This window comes from Mizuhopecten yessoensis, unplaced genomic scaffold (genome assembly GCF_002113885.1).
Source record: "Mizuhopecten yessoensis strain PY_sf001 unplaced genomic scaffold, ASM211388v2 scaffold1515, whole genome shotgun sequence".
In the NCBI taxonomy this organism is placed as follows: domain Eukaryota; kingdom Metazoa; phylum Mollusca; class Bivalvia; order Pectinida; family Pectinidae; genus Mizuhopecten; species Mizuhopecten yessoensis.
The window spans coordinates 121,996-144,692 of record NW_018404085.1 but is presented as its reverse complement, the minus strand read 5'-3'; the positions used below and the strand labels follow the sequence as shown (position 1 = coordinate 144,692).

The 22,697-nt window shown below is 36.9% G+C and overlaps 1 protein-coding gene across 1 annotated transcript; it reads left to right on the top strand.

Moving 5' to 3' along the window:
- Positions 1-672: 672 nt before the first annotated feature.
- On the top strand, positions 673-17,967 carry LOC110463893 (U3-aranetoxin-Ce1a-like). Its single transcript, XM_021518818.1, has 4 exons — positions 673-815; positions 1,413-1,551; positions 1,719-1,844; positions 17,860-17,967. Exons 1-4 carry the CDS (start codon positions 762-764, stop codon positions 17,877-17,879), a joined length of 339 nt encoding a protein of 112 aa, XP_021374493.1. The 5' UTR covers positions 673-761; the 3' UTR covers positions 17,880-17,967.
- Positions 17,968-22,697: the final 4,730 nt, after the last annotated feature.

Sequence of the window (22,697 nt, the reverse complement as noted above, 5' to 3'; positions counted from 1 at the left end):
CATGGGAATGTTTACTTATATACCATTAATTACAAACAATACTGAGTGAATGGGAATGTTTACTTATATACCATTAATTACATAAAGTACTGAGTGAATGGGAATGTTTACTTATATACCATTAATTAGATACAGTACTGAGTGAATGGGAATGCTTACGTATATATCATTAATTAGATACAGTACTGAGTGAATGGGAATATTTACTTATATACCATTAATTACATACAATACTTAGTGGAATTGTTTTCTTATATACCATTAATTACATATAGTACTGAGTGAATGGCAATGGTTACTTATATATCATTAATTACATAAATACTGAGTGAGTGGGATTGTTTTATAATATACCATTAATTACATGCAATACTTAGTGGAATTGTTTACTTATATACCATTAATTACATATAGTACTGAGTGAATGGGAATGCTTACTTATATACCATTACTTACATACAGTACTGAGTGATTGGGATTGTTTACCCATATCACATTAGGTACATACAATACTTAGTGGGATTGTTTACTTAGCATACAGTACTGAGTGAATGGAATTGTTTATTTACATACCATTACATTACATGCTCCAAGAACGGTAGTACATTTACCTAGTCTTACTGTTCAAGATAACACATTCAAGTGACAGCCTACATACCAACTTAAGGCAGTGGAAGCGATAAGAACAAATACTGTACTATAGACTATCTGCTGATAACACCGCGAAATCTGTAGATATTGTCAGTACCTACTTATTAACAATGACGTCTAGTGCGATTTTTATCACCGCTTTACTGGCAGTAATTGTCGTATTGGTAAGTTATAAAATCACAAATGGTAGTATTGGCTTGTTGCTGGTATATATCGACATATTTTCAAGCACATTCTTTAAACGTAATTGCCTATCCAACTCCTGGACACTGCTATCCAGCTGTTACGTATACCTGCAATATGGACATGTCCTCTATCTTATTAGAGTATTATCTCTGGTCTACCAAAAGTTAAACAAAGCTGATCTTGCAGTCGTAAAACTTGTATTATTGACTTTGTAGTATTGTATCATGCCCGGTTTAGATAATTAATTTGGGACATTATTATCTGAACCATCATACCTTTGCAAGATCAAACGAAATTAAGAACAGCACATGTTATTTAACGTATCGTATAAAAAAAGGATAAGTCAATATTTGATATTTTTTAGTTTTATTTTATGCAACTAATTTTGAATTATATATGTATACATCGAATCTAGATTAAACTGATATCGGTAAGTCTAACACTAGTGGTTATATAACCTATCATACTTTCCAGAAATAAGAACGTTCTTTATTAATCATTTATTTTATTCGCCAAAGTAAAACCCAATATATGCGTTTGCAGTGCCAGTGTTCAGGTTATAACTGTTTTATAAGTTTGATTCAACAGAAGGCTGCTATTCACAACAAGACTGTGGGTCGAATGAATGCTGCGTCTCCAACGATCAGCCGAGGGGAAAACGAATGTCCCTCGTGTTGGCTGGACACTGCCAGGCCATGGGTCAACCGGGGTCACGTGAGTACATATATGTTGTTTCTCAAACACAATTGAATGTAATTACAATAATTCAAGTTTTGAAAAAAGGTACATTTTCTATGTTGACATTTGCAAAGTTACTGTTGTTTTAAGTTCCAAAACATTTCGAATAAGACGATCTGTAATTGTGTTATTTCAACTCTCAGGGTGTCTGATGCGATACGGAGGAGGTAAGACTACACCACCTCTCGATATGGTATACGCATGTCCATGTGGACCTGGTCTGATGTGCAAGGGGAGTGGACTGATTGAGGTTCCTCTGGGAGAAACGGGTATACACTTTTCCTTTAATATTCTTTTTGTCATAATAAACGCGATTTTGATGAGTGCGGATTCTTTTATATGCAGTAGCTAATGCAGTGTTCATATATATGTTCACAATACCACCTACTAAAACAAACAACAATTACAATGTCTGATACACGACCACAATACCACCTACTAAAACAAACAACAATAACAATGCCTGATACGCGACCACAATACCACCTACTAAAACAAACAGCAATAACGATGTCTGATACACGACCACTAAAACAAACAGCAATAGCAATGCCTGATACACGACCACTATATCACCTACTAAAAAAACCCAACAATACCAATGCCTGATACTCGACCACAATACCACCTACTACAACAAACAACAATAACAATGCCTGATACATGACCACAATACCACCTTCTAAAACAAACAGCAATAACAATGCCTGATACACGACCACAATACCATCTACTAAAACAAACAACAATGACAATGCCTGATACACTACCACAATACCACCTACTAAAACAAACAGCAATATCAATGCCTGATACACGACCACAATATCACCTACTAAAAAAACCCAACAATAACAATGCCTGATACCCGACCACAATACCACCTACTAAAACAAACAGCAATAATAATGCCTGATACACGACCACAATACCACCCACAATACCACCTACTAAACCAAACAACGATAACAAAACAAACAACAATAGCAATGCCTGATACACGACCACAATACCACCTACTTAAACAAACAGCAATAACAATGTCTGATACACGAACACTAAAACAAACAGCAATGGCAATGCCTGATACACGACCACAATACCATCTACTAAAACAAACAACAATGACAATGCCTGATACACTACCACAATACCACCTACTAAAACAAACAGCAATAGCAATGCCTGATACACGACCACAATACCATCTACTAAAACAAACAACAATGACAATGCCTGATACACTACCACAATACCACCTACTAAAACAAACAGCAATAACGATGTCTGATACACGACCACTAAAACAAACAGCAATAGCAATGCCTGATACACGACCACTATATCACCTACTAAAAAAACCCAACAATAACAATGCCTGATACTGGACCACAATACCACCTACTAAAACAAACAACGATAACAATGTCTGATACACAACCACAATACCACCTACTAAAACAAACAACGATAACAATGTCTGATACACAACCACAATACCACCTACTAAAACAAACAACGATAACAATGCCTGATACACGACCACAATACAACCTACTAAAACAAACAGCAATAGCAATGCCTGATACACGACCACAATATCACCTACTAAAAAAACCCAACAATACCAATGCCTGATACTCGACCACAATACCACCTACTCAAACAAACAACAATAACAATGCCTGATACATGACCACAATACCACCTTCTAAAACAAACAGCAATAACAATGCCTGATACACGACCACTAAAACAAACACCGATAACTATGCCTGATACACGACCACAATACCACGTACTAAAACGAACAGCAATAACAATGTCTGATACACGACCACTAAAACAAACAGCAATAGCAATGCCTGATACACGACCACTATATCACCTACTAAAAAAACCCAACAATAACAATGCCTGATACTGGACCACAATACCACCTACTAAAACAAACAGCAATAACAATGCCCCATACACGACCGCAATACCACCTACTAAAACAAACAACAATAACAAGGCCCGATACACGACCACAATACCACCTACTAAACCAAACAACGATAACAAAACAAACAACAATAGCAATGCCTGATACACGACCACAATATCACCTACTAAAAAAACCCAACAATACCAATGCCTGATACTCGACCACAATACCACCTACTAAAACAAACAACGATAACAATGTCTGATACACAACCACAATACCACCTACTAAAACAAACAACGATAACAATGTCTGATACACAACCACAATACCACCTACTAAACCAAACAACGATAACAAAACAAACAACAATAGCAATGCCTGATACACGACCACAATATCACCTACTAAAAAAACCCAACAATACCAATGCCTGATACTCGACCACAATACCACCTACTACAACAAACAACAATAACAATGCCTGATACATGACCACAATACCACCTTCTAAAACAAACAGCAATAACAATGCCTGATACACGACCACTAAAACAAACACCGATAACTATGCCTGATACACGACCACAATACCACGTACTAACACAAACAGCAATAACAATGTCTGATACACGAACACTAAAACAAACAGCAATGGCAATGCCTGATACACGACCACAATACCACGTACTAACACAAACAGCAATAACAATGTCTGATACACGACCACTAAAACAAACAGCAATAGCAATGCCTGATACACGACCACTATATCACCTACTAAAAAAACCCAACAATACCAATGCCTGATACTCGACCACAATACCACCTCCTAAAACAAACAACAATAACAATGCCTGATACGCGACCACAATACCACCTACTAAAACAAACAGCAATAACGATGTCTGATACACGACCACTAAAACAAACAGCAATAGCAATGCCTGATACACGACCACTATATCACCTACTAAAAAAACCCAACAATAACAATGCCTGATACTGGACCACAATACCACCTACTAAAACAAACAGCAATAACGATGTCTGATACACGACCACTAAAACAAACAGCAATAGCAATGCCTGATACACGACCACAATATCACCTACTAAAAAAACCCAACAATAACAATGCCTGATACTCGACCACAATACCACCTACTAAAACAAACAACAATAACAATGCCCGATACACGACCACAATACCACCTACTAAAACAAACAACAATAACAATGCGTGATACACGACCACAATACCACCTACTAAACCAAATAGCAATAACAATGCCTGATACACGACCATAATACCACCTACTGAACCAAACAACGATAACAATTCCTGATACACGACCACAATACCACCTACTAAACCCTGATACACGACCATAATACCACCTACTAAACCAAACAGCGATAGCAATGCCTGATACACGACCATAATGCCACCTACTGAACCAAACAACGATAACCATTCCTGATACACGACCACAATCCCACCTACTAGAACAAACAACAATAACAATGCTTGATACATGACCACAATACCACCTTATAAAACAAACAGCAATAACAATGCATGATACACGACCACAATACCACATAGTAAAACAAACAGCAATAACAATTCCGGATACACGACCACAATACCACATACTAAAACAAACAGCGATAACAATGTCTGATACACGACCACAATACCGCGTACTAAATCAGACAGCAATAACACTGTCTGATACACGACCACTAAAACAAACAGCAATAGCAATTCCTGATACACGACAACAATACCACCTACAAAAACAAACAACAATAACAATGCCCGATACACAACCACAATACCACCTACTAAAGCAAACAACGAAAACAATTCCTGATACACCACCAAAACACCACCTACTAAAACAAAGAACAATAACAATGCCTGATGCACGACCACAATACCACCTACTAGAACAAACAACAATAACAATGCTTGATACATGACCACAATACCACCTTATAAAACAAACAGCAATAACAATGTCCGATACACGACCGCAATACCACCTACTAAACCAAAAAACAATAACAATGCCTGATACATGACCACAATACCCCCTTCTAAAACAAACAGCAATAACAATTCCGGATACACGACCACAATACCACATACTAAAACAAACAGCGATAACAATGTCTGATACACGACCACAATACTACCTACTAAAACAAACAACAAAAGCAATGTCTGATACACGACCACAACACCACCTACTAAAACAAACAGCAAGAACAATGCCTGATACACGACCAAAATACCACCTACTAAAACAAAGAACAATAACAATGCGTGATACACGACCACAATACCATCGTCGAAAACAAACAACAATAACAATGACCGATACACGACCACAATACCTCCTACTAAAACAAACCTACTGAACCAAACAACGATAACAATTCCTGATACACGACCCCAATACCACATACTAAAACAAACAGCGATAACAATGTCTGATACACGACCACAATACCAGCTACTAAAACAAATAACGATAACAATGCCTGGTACACGACCACAATACCACCTTCTAAACCATACAACGATAACAATTCCTGATACACGACCCCAATACCACATACTAAAACAAACAGCGATAACAATGTCTGATACACGACCCCAATACCCCCTACTAAACCAAACAACAATAACAATGCCTGATACATGACCTCAATACCACCTTCTAAAACAAACAGCAATAACAATGCCCCATACACGACCGCAATACCACCTACTAACCCAAACAACGAAAACAATTCCTGATACACCACCAAAACACCACCTACTAAAACAAAGAACAATAACAATGCGTGATACACGACCACAATACCATCGTCGAAAACAAACAACAATAACAATGTCTTATACACGACCACAATACCACGTACTAAAACAACCAACAATAACAATGCCTGATACATGACCACAATACCACCTTATAAAACAAACAGCAATAACAATGCCCGATACACAACCACAATACCACCTACTAAAGCAAACAACGAAAACAATTCCTGATACACCACCAAAACACCACCTACTAAAACAAAGAACAATAACAATGCCTGATGCACGACCACAATACCACCTACCAAACCAAACAACGATAACAATGCCTGAAACACGACCACAATCCCACCTACTAGAACAAACAACAATAACAATGCCTAATACATGACCACAATACCACCTTATAAAACAAACAGCAATAACAATTCCTGATACACTACCACAATACCACCTACTAAACAATGCCTGATACACGACCATAATACCACCTACTAAACCAAATAGCAATACGATGCCTGATACACGACCATAATACCACCTACTAAACCAAAAAACAATAACAATGCCTGATACATCACACAAACAAGATACCACACCATAATACCACCTACTGAACCAAACAACAATAACAATTCCTGATACACTACCACAATACCACCTACTAAACCAAACAGCGATAGCAATGCCTGATACACGACCATAATGCCACCTACTGAACCAAACAACAATAACAATTCCTGATACACGACCCCAATACCACCTACTAAAACAAAGAACAATAACACTGCCTGATACACGACCACAATTCCACCTACTAAACCAAATAGCAATACGATGCCTGATACACGACCATAATACCACCTACTAAACCAAATAACAATACGATGCCCAATACACGACCACAATACCACCTGCAATGCCTGATACACGACCATAATACCAGCTACTAAAACAAACAACGATAACAATGCCTGAAACACGACCACAATCCCACCTACTAGAACAAACAACAATAACAATGACCGATACACGACCACAATACCCCCTACTAAAACAAACAACAATAACAAGGCCTGATACATGACCACAATACCCCCTTCTAAAACAAAGAACAATAACACTGCCTGATACACGACCACAATACCACGTACTAAAACAACCAACAATAACAATGCCTGATACACGGCCACAATACCATCTACTAAAACAAACAGCAATATCAATTCCTGATACACGACCACAATACCTCCTACTAAAACAAACAACAATAGCAATGCCTGATATACGACCACAATACCACCTACTCTACTAAAACAAACAACAATAACAAGGCCTGATACATGACCACAATACCCCCTTCTAAAACAAAGAACAATAACAATGCGTGATACACGACCACAATACCACATACTAAAACAAACAGCGATAACAATGTCTGATACACGACCACAATACCTACCCAATACACGACCGAAATACCACCTACTAAAACAAAGAACAATAACAATGCCTGATCCACGACCACAATACCAGCTACTAAAACAAACAACAATAAAAATGCACGATACACGACAACAATACCACCTACAAAAACAAACAACAATAACAATTCCTGATACACTACCACAATACCACCTACTAAACAATGCCTGATACACGACCCCAATACCACATACTAAAACAAACAGCGATAACAATGTCTGATACACGACCACAATACCATCGTCGAAAACAAACAACAATAACAATTCCGGAGACACGACCGCAATACCACCTTCTAAAACAAAGAACAATAACAATGCCTGATACTCGACTAAAACAAACAGCAATAACAATGCATGATACACGACCACAATACCACAATATCACCTACTAAAAAAACCCAACAATAACAATGCCTGATACATGACCAACAATTCCTGATACACGACCCCAATACCACCTACTAAAACAATAATACCACCTACTGAACCAAACAACAATAACAATGCCTAATACATGACCACAATACCACCTTATAAAACAAACAGCAATAACAATGCCCCATACACGACCGCAATACCACCTACTAAAACAAAGAACAATAACAATGCCTGATACTCGACTAAAACAAACAGCAATAACGATGCCTGATACACGACCATAATACCACCTACTAAACCAAAAAACAATAACAATGCCTGATACATGACCAACAATTCCTGATACACGACCCCAATACCACATACTAAAACAAACAGCGATAACAATGTCTGATACACGACCCCAATACCACCTACTAAAACAAAGAACAATAACACTGCCTGATACACGACCACAATCCCACCTACTAAAACAAACAGCAATAACAATGCCCGATACACGACCGCAATACCACCTACTAAAACAAACAACAATAACAATGCCTGATACATGACCACAATACCACCTTCTAAAACAAACAGCAATAACAATGCCTGATACACGACCACAATACCACCTACTAAAACAAACAACAATAAAAATGCCCGATACACGACCACAATACCACCTACTAAACCAAACAACAATAGCAATGCCTGATACACGACCACAATACCACCTTCTAAACCAAACAACGATAACAATTCCTGATACACGACCACATTACCACCTACTAAACCAAATAGCAATACGATGCCCGATACACGACCACAATACCACCTTCTAAACCAAACAACGATAACAATTCCTGATACATGACCACAATACCACCTGCTAAAGCAAACAACGATAACAATTCCTGATACACGACCACAACACCACCTACTAAAACAAACAGCAATAACAATGCCTGATACACGACCACAATACCACCTACTAAACCAAACAACGATAACAATTCCTGATACATGACCACAATACCACCTGCTAAACCAAACAACGATAACAATTCCTGATACATAACCACAATACCACCTGCTAAAGCAAACAACGATAACAATTCCTGATACACGACCACATTACCACCTACTAAACCAAATAGCAATACGATGCCCGATACACGACCACAATACCACCTTCTAAACCAAACAACGATCACAATTCCTGATACATGACCACAATACCACCTGCTAAACCAAACAACGATAACAATTCCTGATACATAACCACAATACCACCTGCTAAAGCAAACAACGATAACAATTCCTGATACACGACCACATTACCACCTACTAAACAAAATAGCAATACGATGCCCGATACACGACCACAATACCACCTACTAAAACAACCAACAATAGCAATTCCTGATACACGACCACAATACCGCGTACTAAAACAAACAGCAATAACAATGCATGATACCCGACCACAATACCACCTACTAAAACAAACAACAATATCAATGCCTGATACACGACCACAATACCACCTACTGAAACAAACAACAATAACAATGCCCGATACACGACCACAATACCACCTACTAAAACAAACAGCAATAACAATGCCCCATACACGACCGCAATACCACCTACTAAAACAACCAACAATAGCAATTCCTGATACACGACCACAATACCACGTACTAAAACAAACAGCAATAACAATGCATGATACACGACCACAATACCACCTACTAAAACAAACAACAATAACAATTCCTGATACACGACCACAATACCACCTACTAAACCAAATAACAATACGATGCCCGATACACGACCACAATACCACCTACTAAAACAAACAGTGATAACAATGTCTGATACTCGCCCACAACACCGCATCCTAAAACAAACAGCAATATCAATGTCTGATACACGTCCACAATACCGCATACTAAAACAAACAACCATTGCCTGATACACGACCTCAATACCATCTACTAAACCAAACGACAATAGCAATGTCCGGTACACGACCACAATATCACCTACTAAAACAACCAACAATAGCAATTCCTGATACACAACCACAATACCACCTACCAAAACAAACAACAATAGTAAAACAAACAGCAATCAAACAGCAATAGCAATCTGATACACGACCAAACAACAATAGAAATGTCTGATACACGGCCACAATACCACCTACCAAAACAAACAACAATACGATGCCTGATACACGACCTCAATACCATCTACTAAACCAAACGACAATAGCAATGTCCGGTACACGACCACAATATCACATACTAAAACAAGCAGCAATAACAATGTCGGATACACGACCACAAAAACACCTACTAAAACAAAAAAAAAAAAAATTGACATCCCTAGAAACCGCCCCAAAAACCCACCTACTAAAACAACCAACAATAGCAATTCCTGATACACAACCACAATACCACCTGCTAAAACTAACAGCAATAACAATGTCGGATACACGACCACAATATCACCTACTAAAAAAAACAACGATAACAATGCCTGACACGACCACAATACAACCTACTAAACCAAAAAACAATAACAATGCCTGATACGCGACCACAATACCACCGACTAAACCAAACAAAAATAGCAATGTCCGACACACGACCACAATACCACTTACTAAAACAAACAGAACAAACAATGTCTGAAACCCGCCCACAATACCACCTACATACCACCTACTAAAGCAAACAGCGATAACAAGGTCTGATACACGACCATAATACCAGCTACTAAAACAAACACCCATAACAATGCCTGGTTCACGACCACAATACCGTCTGATACACGACCACAAAACAACCAACAAAACCAAACAAAAATAGCAATGTCCGACACACGACCACAATACAACATACTAAAACAAACGGCGATAACAATGTCTACTACACGACCACAATAACACCTACTAAAACAACCAACAATAGCAATTCCTGATACACAACCACAATACCACCTTCTAAAACACACCACAATAACAATGCCTTATACACGACCACAATGCCACCTACTAAAACAAAAAAAAAAAACACAAAAACAAAAAAAAAAAAAATCCCTAATACAAGCCCACAATCCCACGTACTAAAACAAACAGTGATAACAATGTCTGATAAACGACCAAAATACCACATACTAACACAAACAGCAATAACCATGTCTGATACACGATCACAATACCACATACGAAAACAAACAGCAATCAACAATAACAATTCCTGATGCACGACCACAATAACACATAATAAAACAAACAGCGAGAACAATGTCTGATACTCGACCACAATACCACCTTCTAAAACAAACAACAATAGCAGTGTCCGATACACGACCACAATATCACATACTAAAACAAGCAGCAATAACAATGTCGGATACACGACCACAAAACAACCAACAAAACCAAACAAAAATAACAATGTCTGATACACTATCACAATACCACCTCCTAAACCAAATAACAATACGATGCCCGATACAAGACCACAATACCACCTGCTAAACCAAACAACGACAACAATTCCTGATACATGACCACAAGACGACATACTAAAACAAACGGCGATAACAATGTCTCATACACGACCACAATAACACCGACTAAAACAAAGAAAGATAAAAATGTCCAATACACGAACACAATACCACCTACAAAACCAAACAACGATAAAAATTCCTGATACACGACCCCAATACCACCTCCTAAAACAAACACCAGTAACAATGTCTGATAAACGACCAAAATACCACCTACTAAAAAAACCCAACAATAACAATGCCTTATACACGACCACAATGCCACCTACTAAAACATCGAACAATAACAATGCCTCATGTCTCTGATACACAACCACAATACCACCTTCTAAAACAAACAACAAACACAATGCCTGATCCACGACCCTACTAAAACAAACAACCATAACAATGCCTGGTTCACGACCACAATACAACCTACTAAAACAAAGAAAGATAACAATGTCCAATACACGCCCACAATACCACCTACCAAAACAAACAACAATAACACGACCACAATACCAAATACTAAAACAAACATCGATAACAATGTTTGATACACGACCACAATTCCACATACTAAAACAGACAGCGATAACAATGCCTGACACGACCACAATACAACATACTAAAACAAACGGCGATAACAATGTCTACTACACGACCACAATATCACATACTAAAACAAGCAGCAATAACAATGTAGGATCCACGACCACAATACCATCTACTAGGCCAAACAACAATAGCAATGGCCGATACACGACCACAGTACCACATACTAAAAAAAACAGCAATAACAACGTCTGATACACGACCCCAATACCACCTACTAAAGCAAACAGCGATAACAAGGTCTGATACACGACCAAAATACCACATACTAAGACAAACAGCAATAACAACGTCTGATACACGACCCCAATACCACCTCCTAAACCAAATAACAATACGATGCCCGATACACAACCACAATACCACCTCCTAAACCAAATAACAATACGATGCCCGATACAAGACCACAATACCACCTTCTAAACCAAATAGCAATAACAATGACCGATACACGACCGCAATACCACCTACAAAAACAAACAACAATACCAATGCCCGATCCACGACCACAATACCATCTACTAAGCCAAACAACAATAGAAATGTCTGATACACGTCCACAATACCACCTACATACCACCTACTAAAGCAAACAGCAATAGCAATGTCCGGTACACGACCACAATATCACATACTAAAACAAATAGCGATAACAATGTCTCATACACGACCACAATATCACCTACTAAAACAACCAACAATAGCAATTCCTGATACACGGACACAATACCACCTGCTAAAACAAACAACGAAAACAATGCCTGATACAAGACAACAATACCACCTACTAAACTAAACAACGATAACAATGCCTGGTTCACGACCACAATACAACATACTAAAACAAATAGCGATAACAATGTCTCATACACGACCACAATATCACATACTAAAACAAGCAGCAATAACAATGTCTTATACACGACCACAATCCCACCTACAAAAACAAACAGCAATATCAATGTCTGATACACAACCACAATACCACCTGCTAAAATAAACAACGATAACAATGTCAGATACACGACCACAAGACCACATACTAAAACAAGCAGCAATAACAATGTCGGATACACGACCACAATCCCACCTACAAAAACAAACAGCAATCAACAATAACAATTCCTGATACCCGACCACTAAAACAAACAACGATAACAATGTCTGATACACGACCACAATAACACCTACTAAAACAAAGAAAGATAACAATGTCCAATACACGACCACAATACCACCTACTAAAACTAACAGCAATAACAATGCCTGATACACGACCACAATACCACCTACTAAAACAAACAACAATACGATGGCTGATTCACGACCACAATACCACCTACTAAAACAAACAACGATAACAATGCCTGATACACGACCACAATACCACCTACTAAAACAAACAACAATACGATGCCTGATACACGACCACAATACCACGTACTAAAACAAACAACAATAACAATGCCTGATACAAGACCACAATACCACGTACTAAAACAAACAACCATAACAATGCCTGGTTCACGACCACAATACCACCTACTAAAACAAACAACAATAACAATGCCTGATACACGACCACAAGACCAACTACTAAAACAAACAACGATAACAATGCCTGATACACGACCATAATACCAGCTACTAAAACAAACAACGATAACAATGCCTGGTACACGACCACAATACCACCTACTAAAACAAACAACAATAACAATGCCTGATACACGACCATAATACCAGCTACTAAAACAAGCAACGATAACAATGCCTGATACACGACCATAATACCAGCTACTAAAACAATCAACGATAACAATGCCTGGTACACGACCAAAATACCACCTACTAAAACAAACAACTATAACAATGTCTGATACACAACCACAATTCCACCTACTAAACCAAACAACGATAGCAATGTCTGATACACAACCACAATAGCACCTACTAAAACAAACAACGATAACAATGGCTGATACACAACCACAATACCACCTCCTAAAACACACAACGATAACAATGCCTGATACACAACCACAATACCACCTGCTAAAACAAACAACGATAACAATGTCTGATGCACAACCACAATACCACCTACTAAAACGAACAACGATAACAATGTCTGATACACATCCACAATACCACCTACTAAAACAAAGAACAATAACAATGTCTGATACACGACCACTATACCACCTACTAAAACAAACAACAAGAACAATGCCTGATACACGACCACAATGCCACCTACTAAAACAAACAACTATAACAATGTCTGATACACAACCACAATTCCACCTACTAAACCAAACAACGATAACAATGTCTGATACACAACCGCAATACCACCTACTAAAACAAACAATGATAACAATGTCTGATACACAACCACAATTCCACCTACTAAACCAAACAACAATAGCAATGTCCGATACACGACCCCAATAACGATAACAATGCCTGGTACACGACCCCAATACCACCTACTAAAACAAACAACAAGAACAATGCCTGATACACGACCACAAGACCAACGACTAAAACAAACAACGATAACAATGGCTGATACACAACCACAATACCACCTACTACAACAAACAACGATAACAATGTCTGACACACAACCACAATACCACCTACTAAATCAAACAACGATAACAATGCCTGATACTCGACCACAATACCACCTACTAAAACAATCAACGATAACAATGCCTGGTACACGACCAAAATACCACCTACTAAAACAAACAACTATAACAATGTCTGATACACAACCACAATTCCACCTACTAAACCAAACAACGATAACAATGCCTGATACTCGACCACAATACCACCTACTAAAACAATCAACGATAACAATGCCTGGTACACGACCAAAATACCACCTACTAAAACAAACAACAAGAACAATGCCTGATACACGACCACAATACCACCTACTAAACCAAAAAACAATAACAATGCCTGATACACGACCACAATACCAGCTACTAAACCAAACAGCAATAGCAATGTCCGATACACGACCCCAATACCACCTACTAAACCTAACAACGATAACAATGCCTGATACACGACCACAATACCACCTACTAAACCAAACAACGATAACAATGCCTGATACACGCCCACAATTACACCTACTAAACCAAACAACAATAGCAATGTCCGATACACGACCACAATACAACCTACTAAAACAAACAGCAATAACAATGCCTGATACACGACCCCAATACCACCTACTAAACCAAACAACGATAACAATGCCTGATACACGACCACAATTACACCTACTAAACCAAACAACAATAGCAATGTCCGATACACGACCACAATACAACCTACTAAAACAAACAGCAATAACAATTCCTGATACACGACCACAATACCACCTACTAAACCAAACAACAATACGATGCCTGATACACGACCACAATACCCCCTACTAAAACAAACAACAATAACAATGCCTGATACATGACCACAATACCACCTACTAAAACAAACAGCAATAGCAATGCCTGATACACGACCACAATACCACCTACGAAACCAAACAACGATAACAATGCCTGATACACGACCACAATTACACCTACTAAACCAAACGACAATAGCAATGTCCGATACACGACCACAATACAACCTACTAAAACAAACAGCAATAACAATTCCTGATACACGACCCCAATACCACCTACTAAAACAAACAACAATAACAATGCCTCATACACGACCACAATACCACCTACTAAAACAAACTACAATAACAATGCCTGATACACGACCACAATACCAACTACTAAAACAAACAACGATAGCAATGCCTGATACACGACCACAATACCACCTACTCAACCAAACAACAATAATAATGTCTGATACACGACCACAATACCACCTACTAAACCAAACAGCAATAACAATGCCTGATACACGACCACAATACCCCCTACTAAAACAAACAACAATAACAATGCCTGATACATGACCACAATACCACCTACTAAAACAAACAGCAATAACAATGCCTGATACACGACCACAATACAACCTACTAAACCAAACAACAATACGATGCCTGATACACGACCACAATACCCCCTACTAAAACAAACAACAATAACAATGCCTGATACATGACCACAATACCACCTACTAAAACAAACAGCAATAACAATTCCTGATCCACGACCACAATACCACCTACTAAAACAAACAACAATAACAATGCCTCATACACGACCACAATACCACCTACTAAAACAAACAGCAATAACAATTCCTGATCCACGACCACAATACCACCTACTAAAACAAACAACATTAACAATGCCTGATACACGACCACAAGACCAACTACTAAAACAAACAACGATCACAATGCCTGATACACGACCACAATACCACCTACGAAAACAAACAACAATAACAATGCCTCATACACGACCACAATACCACCTACTAAAACAAACAGCAATAACAATTCCTGATACACGACCACAATACCACCTACTAAACCAAACAACAATACGATGCCTGATACACGACCACAATACCACCTACTAAAATATTCACTGTATGGTTATACACATGTTCCTTGTATTGACCTGTTGGTGACCGACACATACAAATGTATATTGTTTTGAGACATCATACAGTCTGACATATGTAGGTCATCACCGTTAACCCTCAGTGTTCCGGATTTTTGAGGAAGGTCATGATGTTTGTTTGATTTGGTTTCTTTTCTTGTCTTCCCATAAAGAACAAAGTGTAAAAAAAATGTAATTCAAACAATAATATTTAAAATAGGAAAAAATATTAACAACGGAAAGATAAGAAAACAGAGAATAGGCCAAGTGTTCTGTGAGGATAAGAATTGTTTTGGTTTAACGACGGCACTTGAAATGTAATTCTTCGTTTAATGTCATGTCTACAAACGAGATCTGGAGCAATGACAACGAATCTAAAACAACGATTTTTGTTTCGCATACGGAAATAACATTAATCTCATGGATATCATGATGGCTACCATATATCTTGCCCATGGTATTCTTCAACCAATATATCAAAACCTGGTGTTATAAGTGTGTCCGTCTGCAATCAACATCTATCACGAAAATCATAATTTTCGGAGTAACATCGGAATACCGAATCATCTGTGACATGTGAGCACCGTAGGTTAGGAAAAAGGAATGTTACTATCAAGAAAGGGATAATTAACAACAGGAAAATCTAAATCGCCCTTGCTTATCGTACTACTAAAAGGTAAGGCATCCCATTGGTCATGTTGTAAGTAGAAATCGACGAAAGCAGCTGATGCTGAGTCTGTAGTGTCAACGATTTCAAGTTCAGGAGGTTTTCATAACCGTTTGCACTAAGATATATGCTTCCTCACTAACATTTATTCCGCTAATCAAGGTATTCTCTAGTAAAGTTTACTGATTCTTTTTTATCAACAGGTGTGTGCACGCATCACTGAAGACGGAGATGAGATTTCTTTGAATTGAAAATGAACAGTCACTGTATTTGTAATAGTGTATATAAATTAAACAATGTTTTGGTAAACTTATTTCCCTGTTATGATGTTTTAGTGACTAAGGGATGTATGGTATAATCAAACCGTGACAATTACTAGTGCACTGTACCTTTTCCAAAAATCGTTCCCCAGTATACAACAAGTAACTTGTTTTTCATGACAGGTAATTTGAATTTTGAAAATAGAATTGATGACACATGTTACAGATGCACAATAATTCAGCTTTCGATTACAGGAGGTAAATCTGATTTAATAGGTATACATTCAATATTTATTCAAACTTTTAATTTATTTATCTCAATGATAGTTGAGTGACATCATGATAATTGTGAATCGCTAAGATAGCTTCTTTCATGTCGAGCATAAATGATTTACGTTTTTGTAAGTGTATTCATTTATAGAAACGTTGGCACCATTTACGCATACATTTAAGAAGATTGTGTAGCGTAAGTCTATAATGCCATAATGGTGATGTCATCGGACGCAACGGCTTTACCTAGTGGTGAGGTCATTTAATTGATTTTATTATGACGTAACGGTTACAACCTGTCTATATCATTGTCAGTAAAGATTTCCTATGTAGCTTCCTACTAAAATCCTTTATGTCGTCTATAAACACGTGTATCGACAAAAAAGAAGGTAGAGATAGTTGCTGTTTACATGTAATTACTGTTTAAATATTGATTTTTAAGGGCATAGGAAGCAAGTTCATTCATTTTTCTGTTGGATCAGTAAAAGATGGTATGCATTGCAACACATTATATTGTTCATAGGTATCGTTCAGAAAAGAACATGCATACTTCATGTGTTCAGATATAACTGTGCAAATCAAGCCGAAAACATATGTTAGGTACATGTACTGTAGTTAAAAGACTTTGAAGTTGAACTCAAGATTTAAACATATCAGCTCGATTTAATGATATTAGATCTTTTCATCTATTGACTATCTTACACTTTTCCACGGCGTTTGGAACATTTATACTTTATGGTCTGATTGGTCGAGTGGTTAACACTCCGGCCTTCCACGCAGACGGCCGGGGTCGATCTCCAAAGTCGTTGTACGCATGGAATATTCAGATAAAGTGATTTTTCTCCTGCCCACAACTCCAACCACCAATACGCCATGCGGAATAGGACTAGTAGTTAGCGCCTGATAAGGCAGTTCCTGCGAATTCCTCAAAATTGTATTGATGTATTATCATACATGTATATGCTAATCATATTGATTGTACAACTTGTATATCTATGTACTGTAAAGCAATTTAGAGTGACATATTCTAGCTAAATAGGGCGCTTTATTAAATGTGTTATATTATTAAGTCCCCCAAACGAAGTGGGGGACTTATTGGTTTCCTCCATTTCTTATAATTCTTTTTCTTCTTTCTCTTCTTCTCCTGCCGCCTTACAATTCGTCCGACACATTTCTCGAAAACTATTGGCTGAAATTAATGAAACTTTACACATGGTAAGGGAGTGTGCAAACGACATTTCTTTTTCCTATCAGTCAACAACACTGGCCGCACGTCCTGTGATTGGTCGAAATTACATATCGGTCGATTTTGCTCAAATTTCATATGTAGGTGTATTTTGGCACTGCGAACATAGTTATGGGGTGTTTAGAAGACTTCTGTAACGGTCCCCATTACAATTAGCACTTATTATTATTATTATTATTATTATTATTATTATTATTATTATTATTATTATTTTTGCCGGAGTAAGTTGGTATCGTGGCAAGAAGGGAAAGTGATCAGCAAAACAATAGAACATTTGTCGGGTTCCGAAACTTTGTACCGTAACAAAATACTACAGTCGTCTCTCAACATTATTTGCATACATGACTCCATTAGATCACAATAATCACATGCTTCATCTACATAAAACATGACGAGGTTGATAGCGGCTTGAAAAAAATACAGCAGTTCTGGTTCTACCAATGTGACACAAATATAAAACGGATAGGGATCATCGTAACTATTTGTGTACGGTGGTGTTAAACGTACCGATCAATGGGGACATCAATGGTAGTACCTCTGTAGATCTAGCGCGAACATAACAGTCCAGGATGACGTCGGTTGTGTATTGTGTCACTGCTGTACTGGTGTCGTTTGCCGCTTTGGGAAGTTGTTCTGCATTTTGTCACCTAAAGTAGATTGCGTGTTCCTGTCGTCATCTGCATTGCAGATATATGTACATAGATATCAATCGTTATTTAGCTAACAAGCTGCTTAAGCGAACTTCTGTGTCAACTATCCTATAATATCTTTACTTAATTCTGTTATACCTGCTGGAAAAAATACCATTAAAATCTATTTTATTTCGTTTGCGTATGTTTTTAGTATTCTAGCTAGTTACATGTCACTACTCTGGGGATGGGGTCATTGATAGTTGCCTTGGTTAGGGCGTGTGTGTAAGGACTTTAATGAGTGCATTGGAGATAAGGGGGAACCAGGGCGACGGGAATCATGACTTTTGATATGCAGGTTAGGTATTGTAGCGACGGTAGAATGTACAGATGATTAATCACTCTTTGATTTTAAAGACTATAACTTCAAATCCCATTTGTCTTGTCATGAGGCATGTTACTTAATAAACCTATCTGCTATGTCTTTCTTTGAATCGCCTTTTCCTGTTCTTGTATCAGACTTGCACTCAGCCACCGGTTTGTAAGAGCATTCGTAAATGAAGTTTGTGCTTGTGTATTGAGAATCATTCTTTCAGATGTGTACGCATACATTTACATGTCTACTGAAGTTCACTATATAAACAATACCTGAAGTTATATCATTTGTAGTGCTGTGGACACTAATGGCTCCATGTCATTTTGAAATTGCTCCTGCCTTTTTTTAAGAGGCACATTTTTAAGTGACGCAAGGCTGTGCAATGAGTATATTTAGCACTTAGAATGCGAGCATTAGTGTAAATATAGTTATGACGTGGTCATATAATGTAACAATGGTAGTATGGTGTGACCATGGTAGTACTAGTGTAAATATGGTAATTGAGAGAAACTATGGTAAGTATATTTATCAATAGTCACGTTATATCCTTTTTATAAGTATATTTATCAATAGTAACGATAAAACCTTTTTGTAAGTATATTTATCAATAGTAACGTTATAACCTTTTTGTAAGTATGTTTATCAATAGTAACTATAAAACCTTTTTGCACGTATATTTATCAATAGTAACGTTATAACCTTTTTGTAAGTATATTTATCAATAGTAACATTATAACCTTATTGTAAGTATGTTTATCAATAGTAACGTTATAACCTTTTTGTAAGTATGTTTATCAATAGTAACGTTATAACCTTTTTGTACGTATGTTTATCAATAGTAACGTTATAACCTTTCTGTAAGTATATTTATCAATAGCAACGTTATAACCTTTTTGTAAGTATATTTATCAATAGTCACGTTATCACCTTTTTGTAAGTATGTTGATCGATAGTAACCTTATAACCTTTTTGTAAGTATGTTTATCAATAGTAATGTTATAACCTTTTTGTAAGTATGTTTATCAATAGTAACGTTAAAACCTTTTTGTAAGTATGTTTATCGATAGTAACGTTATAACCTTTTTGTAAGTATGTTTATCAATAGTAACGATAAAACCTTTTTGTAAGTATATTTATCAATAGTAACGTTATAACCTTTTTGTAAGTATATTTATCAATAGTCACGTTATATCCTTTTTGTAAGCATATTTATCAATAGTAACGTTATCACCTTTTTGTAAGTATATTTATCAATAGTAACGTTATAACCTTTTTGTAAGTATGTTTATCAATAGTAACGATAAAACCTTTTTGTAAGTATATTTATCAATAGTAACGTTATAACCTCTTTTAAAGATTGTGTAAGCATACAATACTACAATTGTGATATCATATGTTGTATCGACTTAACCTACTGGTGACGTCATTCAATTGTTTCTATATTGACATACCAAAATGCGAGCATTAGTGTAAATATAGTTATGACGTGGTCATATAATTTAACTATGGTAGTATGGTGTGACCATGGTAATACTAGTGTAAATATGGTAACTGAGAGTAACTATTGTAAGTATATTTATCAATAGTCACGTTATAACCTTTTTGTAAGTATATTTATCAATAGTAACGTTATAACCTTTTTGTAAGTATGTTTATCAATAGTAACGTTATCACCTTTTTGTAAGTATGTTGATCGATAGTAACCTCTTATAACCTTTTTGTAAGTATGTTTATCAATAGTAATGTTATAACCTTTTTGTAAGTATGTTTATCAATAGTAACTATAAAACCTTTTTGTTAGTATATTTATCAATAGTAACCTTATAACCTTTTTGTAAGTATATTTATCAATAGTAACGTTATAACCTCTTTTGAAGGTTGTGTAAGCATACAATACTACAATGGTGATGTCATATGTTGTATCGACTTAACCTACTGGTGACGTCATTCAATTGTTTCTATATTGACATACCAAAATGCGAGCATTAGTGTAAATATAGTTATGACGTGGCCATATAATTTAACTATGGTAGTATGGTGTAACCATGGTAATACTAGTGTAAATATGGTAATTGAGAGTAACTATTGTAAGTATATTTATCAATAGTCACGTTATATCCTTTTTGTAAGTATGTTTATCAATAGTAACGTTATATCCTTTTTGTAAGTATGTTTATCAATAGTAACTATAAAACCTTTTTGTTAGTATATTTATTAATAGTAACGTTATAACCTCTTTTGAAGGTTGTGTAAACATACA

What these genes read in the sequence shown, in the direction of transcription:
- LOC110463893 (XM_021518818.1), top strand. Translation starts at nt 762, where the DNA reads ATGACGTCTAGTGCGATTTTTATCACCGCTTTACTGGCAGTAATTGTC. An exon ending in TGGCAGTAATTGTCGTATTG is followed by an intron (nt 816 to 1,412) that starts GTAAGTTATAAA and finishes CTGTTTTATAAG; the next exon opens with TTTGATTCAACAGAAGGCTG. An exon ending in CATGGGTCAACCGGGGTCAC is followed by an intron (nt 1,552 to 1,718) that starts GTGAGTACATAT and finishes TTCAACTCTCAG; the next exon opens with GGTGTCTGATGCGATACGGA.